A 14,767-nucleotide genomic window follows, 5' to 3' on the forward strand; every position below is an offset into this window, starting at 1 on the left:
CCCGGCCCTGCATCTGTGATCTCTAACACCAAAGCTGCACGCACTCAATATAAAAGATGCAAAATGCGACCTTGTACTGAAATCACATGTGCTATGTAATGTGAATAGTGTTGTTCACCCTTTTTTCCCTCCTGTAGCTGCAAATTTTTCAAGCCTTTCTCCTCCGTCCCGAGGGCTCTCTCAGATAAGGTGGCGAAAAAAACCACACGCATGATGAAATGTTCTCTTAGATCATGTAGTTGACCTGCAATGAAAGAGCTCATCTGAATGAGTGGAAGGACACAGTATCACAGTACAGGAAAGCGGCCAATGACCATGAGGACAGGAGAGATGAACGTGAGGACAGGAGGGACAACTGAGATGAGAGGTGATGGCAGGAAGATCAGAGGAGGCAAGATGCAATGCTGGGGCTACTGTGGGATCAAATGGACATGCTCCGGCGTCTGGTGGAGCGTCAGGAACGGCAGCGGATCACAGAGCGCTGCCGCAGCTCCTGTTTAAGCGCCCTCCCCCATCCCCAAGTTCCACAGCCTCCTCACGCAGATGCCCAAGAACATGGTGGGGAGGGGAGGCTCCGGGCACCCAACCACTCCAGCCCAGTGGACAGCCCAAGCAACAGAAGGCTTGCATTCAACAAGTTTTGAAGTGGCCTTTTCCTTCCCTACTCCCACACTCCACCCGGGCTACCTTGTCAGTTATCTCCCTATTTTTATAATCAATTAATAAAGAATACATTTTTTTAAACAATAGAGACTTTATTTCCTTTGCAAGCAAGCTGTGATCGAAGGGGGGAGGGTGGGTGGCTTACAGGGAATGAGTCAATCAAGGGGGCGGGTTTTCATCAAAGAGAAACAAACAGAAATGTCACATCGTAGCCTGGCCAGTCATGAAACTGGTTTTCAAAGCTGCTCTGATGCGCAGTGCTTCCTGGTGTTCTCTTCTAATCGCCCCGGTGTCCAGCTGCGCGTAATCAGTGGCCAGGTAATTTGCCTCAACCTCCCACCCCGCCATAAACGTCTCCCCTTTACTCTCATAGAGATTGTGGAGCACACAGCAAGCAGCAATAACAATGGGAATATTGGTTTTGCTGAGGTTTGAGCGAGCCAATAAAGTGCACTAGTAACCTTTTAAAAATCCAAATGCACATTCTACCACCATTCTGCACTTGCTCAGACTACAGTTGAACAGCTCCTGACTGCTGTCCAGGCTGCCAGTGTATGGCTTCATGAGACATGGCATTAAAGGGTAGGCTGGGTCCCCAAAGATAACTATAGGCATGTCAACATTCCCAATGGTTATTTTCTGGTCTAGGAAGCAAATCCCTTGCTGCAGCTGTTTAAACAGACTAGCGTTCCTGAAGACGCGAGCGTCGTGAACCCTTCCCAGCCATCCCACATTGATGTTGGTGAAATGTCCCTTGTGATCCACCATTGCTTGCAGCACCATTGAAAAGTACCCCTTGCAGTTTATGTACAGGCTGCCCTGGTGGTCCGGTGGCAAGATAGGGAGATGGGTTCCATCTATCACCCTACCACAGTTAGGGAATCCCATTGCAGGAAAGCCATCTACTATGATCTGCACATTTCCCAGAGTCACTACCTTTGGTAGCAGCAGCTCAGTGATTGCTTTGGCTACTTGCATCACAGCAGCCCCCACAGTAGATCTGCCCACTCCAAATTGATTCCTGACTGATCGGTAGCTGTCTGGCGTTGCAAGCTTCCACAGGGCTATTGCCACTCGCTTGTGAACTGTGAGGGCTGCTCTCATTTTGGTATTCTGGTGCTTCAGGGCAGGGGAAAGCAAGTCACAAAGTTCCATGAAAGTGCCCTTACGCATGCGAAAGTTTCGCAGCCACTGGGAATTGTCCCACACCTGCAACACTATGTGGTCCCACCAGTCTGTGCTTGTTTCCTGGGCCCAGAATCAGCGTTCCATGGCATGAACCTGCCCCATTAACACCATGATCTCCAAAGCACCGGGGCCCGCGCTTTGAGATAATTTTGTGTCCATGTCCTCATCACTCTTGTCACCGTGCTGCTGTCACCTCCCCCTCGCCTGATTTTTCAGGTTCTGCATAAACTGTATGATAATGCGTGAGGTGTTTACAATGTTCATGACTGCTGCGTTGAGATGAGCAGGCTCCATGCTTGCTGTGGTATGGCGTTTGCACTGAAAAAAGGAGCAAAATGATTGTCTGCCATTGCTCTGGGGAGGGGTGACTGACGACATGGCTTACAGGGAATTAAAATCAACAAAAGGGGTGGCTTTGCCTCAAGGAGAAACAAACAACTGTCACACAGAATGGCCCCCTCAAGGATTGAACTCAAAACCCTGGGTTTTGCAAGCCGATGATTTCACGGGGGGGCGGGAAGGCAAATGAATACAAAACAAATACGGTCTATTTCTTGTTTTGATCCTCTATCTATCTTTTACATCTTAGGCTGGCAGCAGACAGTGCAGATTGACTGCTAGGCATCGTCATCTCCTGGGTGCTTGGCAGAAGATGCTGCATTACGACTGCTAGCCTTCGTCATCTCCTGGGTGCTCACCAGGAGATGGTGCAGTACGACTGCTGGCCATCATCATCTTCTGGGTGCTTGGCAGAAGATGGGAATAACCTGGCTGAGTCACTCCCATGTGTGTGTCTAGGTGCCCCTGACCGACCTCAGCGAGGTCAGCTAAAAGAGCACCCAGGAGTATGACGACTACCAGGCGTAATACACCGTCTGCTGCCAAAAGGTAATGAACTGCTGCTGTGTAGCAATGCAATCCCAAGTCTGCCAGCACCCAGGAGACATAGGGTGACGATCAGCTGAGCGAGCTCCATGCTTGCCATGGTATGGTGTCTCCACAGGTAACCCAGGAAAAAAAGGAGCAAAACAATTGTCTGTCGTTTCTTTCATGGAGGGAGGAAGAGGGGCGCCTGACGACATGTACCCAGGACCGCCTGCGACAATGTTTTTTTGCGCCATCTAGAATTGGGATCTCAACCCAGAATTCCAATGGGCAGTGGAGACTGAAGGAACTATGGGATAGCTACTCACAGTGCAACACTCTGGAAGTTGACGCTAGCCTCGGCACTAGGGACGCACACTGCCGATTAATGTGCTTAGTGTGGATGCATGCACTCGACTTTATACAATCTGTTGCCAAAAATCAAATTCTGTAAAATCGGAGTAATTCTGTAGTGTAGACATACCCTTAGAGTGTGGCCAAGGTGCAGAACCTGTGCTGAGGCAGAGCGCGTTGGCCTGTAACCAGGCCGAACTCTAGGTGCTGTACAGGGGTGAAGGTTGATTTTTGGATGTTGATCTGTTCTGTGAATAAGTCTACTGTGGTTTTGATAACCCACTGGGCCTCGTTGAATGAGTGGCCTCTGAAGAAACAATCATCCAGGTAGGGGTAGATCATGATTTCCTGTAAGCACAGGTAAGGCACCACTATGGAGAGGACCTTGGAGAATACTGTTGGAGCTGATGAGAAACCAAAGGAGAGTACTTTGTATTGGTAGTGGTCCTGGCCCAGGGTAAATCTGAGAAATAGTCTGTGTGAAGGTAGGATAGATATGTGGAAATCGCTGCTAGTATGACCATACTGAATTTCTGAGCTTTGACAAATTTGTTCAGAGCCATGAGGTCTAGCATGGGTCTCCAATCTCCCTTCTTCTTGGGTACCAGGAAATGATGAGACTAAAAACATTTGCCCCCTTGCAGATGTTGAGGTACTGGGTCTACAGCTCCTAACTGGAAGAGGAGATCTATTTCCTGTTGTAGTAAACTCTTGTGAAAAGGGTTCCTGAAGAGAGATTGGTGTTTGGGGAAGGGGCAAAGTGAATAGAGTACACGTTGCAGATGATTTCCAGGACCCATTGGTCTTGATGTTATGTGTTCCCAGATGCTGCGGAATGGAGCAAGCTGGTAATCAAAGGGATGCGATGTGCTGGTCAGCTGCAGCAGTTGAGGGGATTGGTCTGTTGACCCCTTAATCAACACATCAAAACTGATGTTTTGAGGTAGATGGTTGCAACATGGAAGGCTCTGGAACTGATGGCTTATGTATGGAGAATCTGGATTTCTTTCTCTGAGGCCTGTAGAAACGCTGGGTTGGGAACTCCAAAGTACAGTATTTATGTTGAGGTTGCGGACTAAACTTTCTCTTTTGTCCAAGAGTATAGATCCCTAATGAGCAGAGAGTCGCCCTGGAATCTTTAATGGTCCAGAAGAATGAGTCAGGCTTTTTAGCAAACAGTTTGGTGCCTTTGAAGGGAAGGTCTTCTACAGTCATCTGCACTTCCTTAGGGAAGCCAAAAGGCTCTTCGCATAACGGCTGCAGTGGAGATGGACAGGGCTGCTTTATCATTTGCAATGAGCGCTGACTGGAGTGCTGTTTTGACAACTAGTAGTCCCTCCTGGATAATAGCCCAGAACTGGTCACGGTATGACTCTGGGAGCTGATCAGTAAAAGTGTTGAGCTTTGTACAATTGAAATAGTCACATTTTGCTGTTAATGTTTGATAACTGGCAATTCTAAATTACAATGTGGCTGAGGAGTAGGACTTTCTTCCAAAGAGCTCCAGGTGTTTCCAATCCATATCATAGAGGATCTCATTTGATGATGGTGGCCATGGGAATTTCCTGCATCCATGACAACATAATTAAGAGGAGGGGGAGAAAAAGGAATTCCGTCTTCCTAGCTGGGATGTAAATATTTTTTAATTGGACCATTTGTAAGTAGGTATCAGCAATGCTGGGGTTTGCCATAACTTGAACAGGCCCAGAAGGACTCATTGATGGGGAAGACTATTCTGGAGAATGAGAAAGAGTGCAAGATCTTTTACCTCCTTCAGGGGTATCTGTAGGGTGTTTGCTACTCTCTTAGCCAAATGCTAGAAAAGCCGGAAATTGTTGGGCAAGGAAGATGGAGGGGGCATCACTCCCTTGCCTGAAGAGGAGGAAGAGATGTTGGTTCTCAGTGTAACTTCCTCCTCAGATCCACCCTCCCGTTCCTCCAAAGATCTCCTCCGGGGGCTCGGCAGTTCTGGATGCTGTGGCTGAGGGAGAATGTCTCAGGGACTTCATGGTGAGTCAAGCTGGAAGCCCAAGAGGTGTGAGGTCTATATGTTACCCAGGGATCCCAACAGGGCCATTGGGGTGGTGGGATAGTTCCGCATGATCGTGCCAATGGCTGGCTGTACCATAGTATTGGAGGAGGTTGAGGGTATGACTGAGGAGCCCCTTGATAAACAGGCACCATAGGGAGCATGAGAGGAGTGGTGAGAGATGACCTCCTCTGGCTCACTGTCTGAGTCACCACTAGAAAATGAAAGTGCATGGCAAGGCGCCAGAGAAGACTCCCATGACTGGAGAAGACTTGGTACCAGAGCCCTAGTGCCAAGAAGGGAAGACTCTGGTATATCAGATAACTTAAGTTCTCTTCAGTGCTACAACTTCTGTTGTGCAGACCAACCCACTGCTGATGCCAATACAAAGGGAGTCTCAGATTTCACCTGTACCAAGCGCTCTGGTCCTGGGTGGCTCACAGTTGATGGTGCTGAACGTAAAGCTTGTACCACCAGCACCTTCTTAACACAGTGCTCCCTGCTCCTGTCCTTATTCTCTGGTATTGTTGGCTCGGTCCCTGGGTCTATCAGGTTTTTAGGCATATCATCGTACCTGCCATTCCAGACCCTCGTGAGCTATGTTTATGATGCTCGGACTGTTTCAGTACCGATGATACCAAGTATGCTGGTGAACTTCTGCTAGCTCGGGGTTCCTTCTGGGGACTCTCAGCTCTTTCTTTTAGATGCTTTACCTGAGACGTTCGCGGCTGTTTTCTTCGATTCATAGTCCCTGTATGTTGAGGGCCATAGGGAAGATCTGTGCCTTCTCGGTGATTCTTGGCGCAGATCTGGGGAAGGCTGAAGGGCTGCCTCCATCAGTATGATTTTCTGTCTCAGTTCCTGTCATGGGGACAAGTGCACCCCCTGTCCCCCTTTGGGGCAGGGCAAGGGTGTTGTAGCCCCATGGTTAAGTCCGCTTGACCATTCTTATCCTCAGGTCAGTATGGCCTAATGGCCAAAGTCTATCTGGTCACCCTTCCTCACAGGGCTAGGCGGACTGGTGGCCAAAGTTAATATGCGTGCCCTCTTCCTAGGGGCGGTAGGGCCTCATGAAGCAAGTCAACAAGGCTGCCCTTTCCCTAGGGCAGAATGGTCCAGTAGCCAGAGTTAACATGGTTGCCCTCCTCCGCATGGCTGAGAGACATAGTGACCAGCTCAGGGGGTGGGCAGCAGCTGAGGTAAGGGGACCCAGGCCATCTGTACTCCACCAGATCCCAGCCCAAAGCCCTGGCAGTGGCGAGTACAGAGATCTGATCAAAGAGTCAGCAGGAATCTGACCGAAACACGCTGACAACACCAAGCACAATGGCTAGTGTCCCCTGGGCTACTTCCTACCCTGTCTCCTGATGCAGTGGTCTGGGTGTCTTCAGGGTCTCTGGGTTCCTTGGCCTGTGTAGCTCCCAACAGCTCCAACCTTCAATGGGCATCAGTATGTACGTGGGAATCCTCTTGTGTCTCAGCACTTTGGGCTTTCGTGTCCTGGGCCTTCCACACACGTCTCCCAGGCTGGAGCCTGCAAGGTCCGTCATCCCTCCTCGGCAGTCAGCCCAGACTGAGTTGAGTTGCTTCCTTTTATACTGGTGTTCCAGTTGGAGCATGTCCAGCAGGGTCAAGGGGACAGGGCTTCCTCTGTCCAGAGTGTGGGGTTAGCCCCTTCTTGACTAATGTGGGAAAAGTGCACCCTGTACAGCTCCCTATCCTTCCGTGACCTGGGTTTAAGCTGTTGACAGAGACCACACTTCTGAGGAACATGGCCTTCCCTGAGGCAGAATATGCAGCAATAATGTTAATCTGCCACAGGGATGGCCTCTTTACATGAGAGGCACTTCTTGAAGCCCAGTGAGCTGGGCATACCCTGCTGCGGAAAGGGTTCCCCAACAAAGGGGGAACATTAAGGTTTTTGGGTTTTTGTTTTGTTTTTAAAAGTGAAAATAAAGACAATCTACAACTAAGAAGGAAGGAGATGAACTAGCTATTAAAAATACTAATAAAGACTAAAGATAATGATTACAAATGGACTACTAGCAGCTCCCTCTCCATCGAGAGGGGTTCATCCCAGCATGCTGGTTAGCCTTGTGGTGGGACACAAAAGTGGGCACAGCACATGTGCAGGTCGAATGGACACTGCTACCAAAGTTCTCCAATCAGCAATGCAAGGATGCAAGTGCACCTGCAGTGGAGCACCCACAGTAGGGACACTACTCAAAAAAGAACAGAGGTCTTCCACAGGAGGAAGGAATGGGCTGATTGCCACCAGGTGGACTCGCAAAAGCACTGAAGGCACAACCCAATGACTTTAAGGATAAATTGTAGTCTAGGATGAGGGGAATTCCTGCTGCTTCTGGTAAAACCCCTTCTTTATGCTGTGCCCAAGATAAAAAACACTTAGTCCGATAACACTGTCTAGTGAAATCTTTTCTGCTATTAGAGGGAATGTCTTGTACAGCCAAAGCACATGTCTGCTCTAGACTAGATTCTCATCCAAATACCACACCCTGAGGTGGAGTATATGTGAATTGTGATGCTTGATCTTGCCACTGTACCGGGTCAGAGGATCAGGAAAGTTCAGGATGGAAACTGGTGGGCCGGATGACATGTGCAGGAGATTGGGGATCCAGAACTGTCTTGGCCAGAGGAGCCGATGAGAAGACAGTCATCTTGTCTTGTTGGATCTTGTGCAGCATGCAAAGCAGGAGCAGTAGTCGAGAAAAGGCATAGTTGAGTTGGTCCAACCAGGAAAGTAGGAGAACGTTGCCCTGGGAGTGGAAGCTGAGGCGCACTTTCTGTTTGTCTGAGAATTGAATAGTTATCTAGCTGAGGTTCCCCACTGCGTGAAGATGTTGTGTAGCACTGTCTCTTGAAGTTCCCACTCATGGTTGATCACAAAGCATCTGCTGAGTGAGTCCATGAGTACAGTCTGTGTCCCCGGAAGGTAGGCTGCAGTTAGAATGATCTGATGGATGATACATCAATGCCAGAGATTGAGATTCCAGAGAGAATGAGCAAAAGAAAGTATTCACATGTTTTCCTTACTGCTCCAAGTTCCAGGATATGGATGCGCATCCTGGATTCTTGAGGTATCCATGACCGTTGTGTCTTAGTTGTCTATATGGGCTCCCCAGCCCAACAAGGATGCTTCAGTGAAGACATTTCTGTCTGGGGAGGAGGGAAGGAAGGGGACTCCCATATGTATGTGATGTGGGTTTGTCCACCATAGCAGGGTGGACAGTACCATGGCCAGGACTGTCAGCCTGAGGTCCACGGAATGATGGACTGGGGAGTACAAGGACTGACTATGCCTGAAGGCAGTGGAGGTGAAGTCTCATGAAGGGGGTCACATAGGTGCATGAAGCCATGTGGCCAAGAAGTGACAGATAAGTCCTGGCTGGTACAGAAGGATTATTTGTGATATGAGCTATGACAACATTTATTGCCTGAAACTTGTCTGTGGGAAGGCATGCTCATGCCATGATTGAGTTTATGGTATCCCTGATTAAGTCCAGTGATTGCATGGGGTTGAGGATTCACTTCTCAATGTTGATGCTAATAGAGAGATGTGTAACACAAAAGTCCAGGCATGGGCTTCCTATTGGGACCTGGTAGCTAGGAGCCAGTCGCTGAGGTATGGAAAAACAAGTAGACCATAATGCTATCCCGAAGGGAAGCACGCTGTATTGGAAATGGTTGGCGCCGACTGTAAATCTGAGAAAAAGTCTGTGGGCGGGTGAATATCAATGTGGAAAGTAAGCATCCCTCATAATGAGAGCAGTGAGCCACATGCCATTCTCCAAGGATGGAATTATTGCTGCCAACGTGATCATGCAAAACTTGAGTTTGCAGATGAAGCAACTGGGATGCCAGAGATCAAGAATCGGTCTCCAATCCCCTTTTTTCATGGATTATGTTGAGTAGAATCCTGTTCCTTGATATTCTAGAGGAACACATTCTATCGTTCCCCATTATAATTAGGAGTTTCCCTTTTGGGCAAGGATATTGTTGTGAGAGTGGTCCCCAAAGGGGGATGGGGGTTTTGGAGGAGGTAGTGTTACAAACTCAATCATACAGCCATGATGGATGACATTCAGCACCCATCTGTCCATTGTTATCGCACTCTAGGCATGGAAAAGTGTTAGGCTGAGTGGTTGGTGGCACTCAGACTTGCATCAGAAATACCTCTTGGCTTGCAGTTGGGCCTGAGAGGCTGAAACCTGGGGGGAGGAGGGAGCCGGGGAGGAACCCAGGGAAGCAAGACAGCTGAATCTTTTGTAATTTATGTGGGGGTTCATAAGGTCTCTGATGATAGAATTGAGAAGACCTGTACCATTGGTTAGATGATGGAACTTTCATTTCAGGGCAGGAATGCAGGTGTCCAACAAGCAAAGGACAGGCCTGGGGTCTTTCAGTATATGCAGTGACTCACTGTCTTCTGGTTGAAGAGATGGGATTCGTCAAAAGGGAGGTCCTCAATGGTGTTCTGGACCTCCCTAGGAAAACCCAAAAGCATGAAGCCAGTACTCCTTACATATCATGATAGCCATAGCCGTATCAGCTGCATCTATTGCAGACTGAAGGTCAGTTCTGCCTATGAGTTTCCATTCCTTGATGGGTGCCTGAAAACTGACATGATCTTTTTGTGGGAGGGTCTTAGAAAATTCTTCTTCTCTAGTGTAATTCAGGAAATCATCCTTGGCCAATAATGCTTGATAATTGTAAGAGAAGACTTTCCTCCCCAAAAGATTTAGCCACTTCCCTTTCTTGTCTGCGGGTGTAGATCAAGGATGTTGGTGCTTAGCCCTCTCTCCAGCAGCATGAACTACCAAAGAGTTAGGAGCTGGGTGGGAAAAGAGGAATTCTGATCCTTTGGCCAGGATGTAGTAGCGTCTCTCTGCTCCTTTGGGGCTGCCCATATATGTGGCAGAGGTGTGCCACACTGTCCTGGCTGACTCCAGTATGGCTTCATTGATTTGTAGTGCTGTTCTCACCAGTCTTGACATGTGAAGAATGTCCAGAAGCTTATTCTGGGAGCCTTGAACTCTTCCAATGGGATTTGAAGTTCCTCCGCAACTCTCCGTAAAAGCTATTGGAATCATCTGAAGTTATCTGGTAGGGAAGAGGATGATGTAGTCAAAGCCTTATCTGGAGGTTTGGAGGATGGGAATCTAGTCAGTTCTGGCAGAACCACTATGACCAGGGTATAAAATTCTCCCTCTGCTGTTGGATCTGTGGGCCTGCTTGATGGCGACTTTCTTGCAGATTGGGTGGGGTCTGAAGGAGGATACTGTGCCTACGGTTCCCAATATGGCCAATAGGCTGGATTAATAAAAGCTTGCAGGGATCCTCAGTGGTGCTGGGGAGGATAAGAAGGTAGTTGTTCCCAAAAGCATGCTAGTCTCCATGATGGTGCATAAGAACTGTATGGTAGAGGCAGTTCTTCTCCCAGTTCTGAATCACTGGAAGAGAAAAAGGCGGACTCTGGTTCGAATGGTGGTATCGCTGGAGCCAATGTAATGGTGTATAGCACATGCAAGGAGGATGAGACCCCCCATACTACAGGCACATCCCATAGTGGGAATATGATTTCTCCGGAAGTAGAGGGTCCTGATGGAGAAGACTCTGGATCTGGCAAGATGAAAATGTCTTGGATGTAGCTGTGGATCCAAATCTCTGTGTTGTGAGGGACACTCTCTCTTTCCCAGTTGTCAGTACTGGCACTGAGGTCTTTTCCAGTATGGGAAAGGGTTCGTCACCTGGGACCACTGTATCCCACTGTTCATGAGTCTTCTTCCCATGCTTGTGGGACTTGGAATGTGCTCTGTCCCCTTGGGCTCAGCTGGTGGACGGAATGTCCAGATTCTTGGACTGGGAGGAAGACTTAGTCCCATGCTTATGGGAATAATTCCTAATCTCCCAACTAGGCCTCATCATGGGGTCTGTGGGAGTGGTTCCGCTGGCACCGGAGTCGGATGAAGCAGTGAGAGGCGCACTCCTCATTGAATCAGGTCGATATACACCAGGTTCTCCAGCATGGTCTGAATGCAGTCTCTCAGTCATCTCTGAGATACTTCCGGAGACGAAGTCCTCAGCTTTCTTGGTTGCAGCTGGGGAAGGCATGGCAAATACTGTATCTAGCCACGATGTGAGATTCTCCTAGGCAGCAGAAGCAGCATTGGTGGTTGTCACTGACTGAGATAGATCATGGCAAGAGGTGCAGAATTTGAAGCCTGGAGTTCTGGGCATAGCCCGGTACTTGCATGGTGCCAGGGGGTGCTCGAATGGGGAAAATCCCTGAAGTCTACTCTAAATTAACTGTTAAAACTAGCAACTACTAAAACCAGGAAAGAAACAAAACTAATAAAACTACAGTTAAAATTGCTAAAACTGTATACTGCTATATTTTTAGAAGTGCGTCAGAAAGGATACTGAAGGTTCTGACTCAGACCATGCATCTGTGAGAAGAAACTGGAGATACGGTCAGCCCGCCCCGCCATCCAAGGTGAGTCAGGGCGCATACGCAGGCCAATGGATACTACTTTCAAATTCTTCGACTCTGGGCGCATACGTAACCCTCTGTGGAATATAATAGGGACCATCGTGCAAAGCACAATAAATATTTGATAATGGGATCTTCAATCTAGCAGACAAAGATATCACAAGACCTAGTGGCTGCAAGACAAATTCAGACTGCAAATAAGGGATACATATTCAACAGTGAGGTAATTAATCATTGGAACAGTTTACAAAGGATAGTGGTGGAATCTTCCTCACTGGCAATTTTTAGATCAAGATTGGATGTTTTCCTAAAAAATATGCTTTAGTTCATACAAATTATTCTGAAGATCTGTGGCCTGTGTTATTCAGGAGGTCAGACTATATGATTACATTGGTCCCTTGTGGCCTCGGAATTTATGAATCCTCAGTGTTCTAAGGACTTAAAAAAGTCTCAAGACAGTTACAGACTGCAACAACTATTGTAACTCACTGATAAGTGAGTGCTACAGGTCCCCCTCTGTGCTGACCCACGTAGGACATTAGTTGTTACAGACCTCAGATAGGGAGCCATGGCTCTTTAGCTCAAGCCATAGACGTTCATGCTTTTGCTCTGAACGTCCACAGTTCAATTCCAGTATGTCAGACAAGATGACAACTGTCACACCATCACAGTATCATACATGTTCATTTTTCCTCTACTCCTCTCCAATCTAATGCCACCACATTAAACAAAACCCTACATATTCTTGTGAAAGTGACTCAGATATAAGTCAATGACCCCCGTATTTAATAGGAAAAAAACCTGCAAAAGCCTTTTGACTTTTATATAACCCAAGTGGGCTTATGCAAGAGTATATACATTAGGAAGAATCAAGTGTAGACACTGTGGCACTTCTACTATTTAAACTTCTTTCTATATTTATAATCTTTGATTCATGTACAAACTGACACCTTTTTGCTCCCCCTTTCCTCTTCCAAACAGTTCTGCTCCTGGGTCAAGATTTGGGGATATGTGCATGCGTGATTTGCACTGTCAGTGCCTGCGCTGTGACTGTTCTGTGGCTACAGAGGACTTCATTCTCCAGATCTAGCAATCCAGCATCTTTTGCAATGATAAAATCCGTTCACTCAAATGCACAAAGAAACTATATCGCATATCACTCTAAAAGTATGCATATACGATTGCAAAAATCTTGGTGTACACTTTGATCAATGACAATCACTACAAAAATGTTTTTACTTGATTCAACAGTGACCTTAAGACTCTATTTCTCCCCCCTTTTTTTTCTTTAACACATCAGAAAGAGAGAATATTTCTTTAAAGCGCTGTTAGGTGAACAATAGTCTCTGGTAGATGGCAACAAAAATATCTCTAATAATGAAATAAGAGGAAATTTTTCGGAATCTGTTCAGATTTGCCTGGCAGAAACTGATGAAGTGAATGTTAATGAAATATGTTCTGTACCCATGAAACCAGACTCCCAGAGGTAAAATCCTCATTATATAATCTTCATAGATATCTTTTTTTAAAACCACATATAACAAGGTTTTTCATTATGTACAGCTGAATGAAATGAAAAGATTAACACCCACTCACCTCTGAAATGCAAGAAGAGCCTTTCTCTGCAGGACCTCTTGCATCCCTCGCAAAGATGCTAAAAAAGGATATATTTGATCAGCAATATTTAAGAGTCAAAGATTTGCTTGCACATGCTTACTGAACAAAGATTAATACCTTCACAGACTATTATGACAAAAATGATGCAAAAAACGTACAACACATTTTCTTTTAGAGGCTGGTGTGTCTGAGGTTTTTCCATTATATGACTGGTATTTTCTAACTCTATGGGTATGTCTAAACTGCTGGTGGGAGCATGCTCCCCAGCATGGGCAGACAGACACACACATTAGCTTTGCTCGAGCTAGTGCACTAAAATTAGCAGTGTAACCAGAGTAGCATAGGTGGCCAACTGTCTGAATGCGTAGCAAGGGTGTCTGGGCAGGTTTGTGCTTGGGCAGCTAGCCTGAGCTGCTGCCTTCTCTGCTATTTTGCTAAACTGCTATCTTTAGAGTGCTAGCTTGAGCAAAGCAAACACATCTGTTTACCCATGCTGGGATACACACTCCAGCTGCAGTGTAGACATACCCAATGTGTGTAATCTTTTCTTACCATCAGTGGCTTGCAGGCTGTAAGTTAGTCCCAATGCTAAATAGCCTTTTGCTTTGAACTCCGACGTTTTGTCACCAACATCAACAACTGTCTTGGCAAATCTTTCCGCTTCTTCCAACTGAAAATATTACAAAAGATGAACATAAGTCTTTGTAAGATTTTTGCTTTTGAAAACTCCAGACACAAAACCATAAATATAAAGCAAGCCAAAATCTGTTATAGTGAGTCTAAAATTAGAAAGAAGTGTACAGATCATGGATCCAATATACATTAGGTCAGTTTAACAAATAATGTCAACCATTACCATTTCTTTTAAGCACCCTCCTGTCCTTTTCCGCCTACATTTAGTTTTCCTGTTAACTCCACAACAAAGAATATAGCTCTTACACAAGACCGAGACACCCATTTCTATGGTGAAATGGGAACTAGCACTGAAAGGATACAAGTGAACTTGAAATTTAGTCTGTTAAACAAAAAAAGGATTTAAAATCTATTTTCAGATCCAGTACCTGTCCCTGAACCCCACCTGCCAACCTCTACTGCCTTACAGTCACACTTCCCAATAAAAAAAATTAGTTTTCCTGCTGACTTATTTCTCTGTGAGACACCCCACTAATAACTGCAGAAACTAAGACCCTGATTCCGCATGGCAGATCTCTTCATCACACGCACACACATTGATTTGCATTTGCTAATGCAGAGCTCCTTCTAAGATCCAGGCCTGTCTACACATTCATACATCCCTCCCTCTCCTACACTTTGCGTTGTCAAGTAGTTAGACTACAAACTACAAAGAAAAAACAACATGAATTTACTAGAAATGAATCTGAAACCTACATGCCCAATACAGCAAGCTGCTCCATGCAGGATTCACCTATGCAGGAAAATTTACAGAACTCAGACCACTATTAGCAATCAAGTAATACTATGTTTTCAGCAACTTAACAAGTCATATCCCTGCTACTAAACCATTTTCTCATTTCTACTTG

General features: G+C 46.5%; 3 protein-coding genes across 10 annotated transcripts in view; all 3 read right to left on the reverse strand.

The window, feature by feature from the left end:
• LOC127052409 (uncharacterized) overlaps positions 1-2,163 on the reverse strand; it is a 179,864-nt gene extending 177,701 nt beyond the window's left edge. The window contains exon 1 of the mRNA XM_050956006.1: positions 1,873-2,163. The gene's annotated coding sequence lies outside the window, so the exon portion shown is untranslated. The remainder of the gene's footprint in view (positions 1-1,872) is intronic.
• Positions 1-14,767, reverse strand: part of RPS6KA5 (ribosomal protein S6 kinase A5) — a 669,794-nt gene that overhangs the window by 297,663 nt on the left and 357,364 nt on the right. The window lies entirely within an intron of this gene.
• The window catches only part of TTC7B (tetratricopeptide repeat domain 7B), a 330,755-nt gene that overhangs the window by 144,120 nt on the left and 171,868 nt on the right, over positions 1-14,767 (reverse strand). For all 8 annotated transcript variants that reach the window (XM_050953235.1, XM_050953234.1, XM_050953237.1 and 5 more), the window contains 2 exons: positions 13,779-13,896; positions 13,206-13,263 (listed from right to left, as the gene is read on the reverse strand). In XM_050953235.1, coding sequence (XP_050809192.1) covers positions 13,206-13,263; positions 13,779-13,896 — 176 coding nt within the window. The remainder of the gene's footprint in view (positions 1-13,205; positions 13,264-13,778; positions 13,897-14,767) is intronic.

Source organism: Gopherus flavomarginatus, chromosome 5 (genome assembly GCF_025201925.1).
Source record: "Gopherus flavomarginatus isolate rGopFla2 chromosome 5, rGopFla2.mat.asm, whole genome shotgun sequence".
Classification (NCBI taxonomy): Eukaryota; Metazoa; Chordata; order Testudines; family Testudinidae; genus Gopherus; species Gopherus flavomarginatus.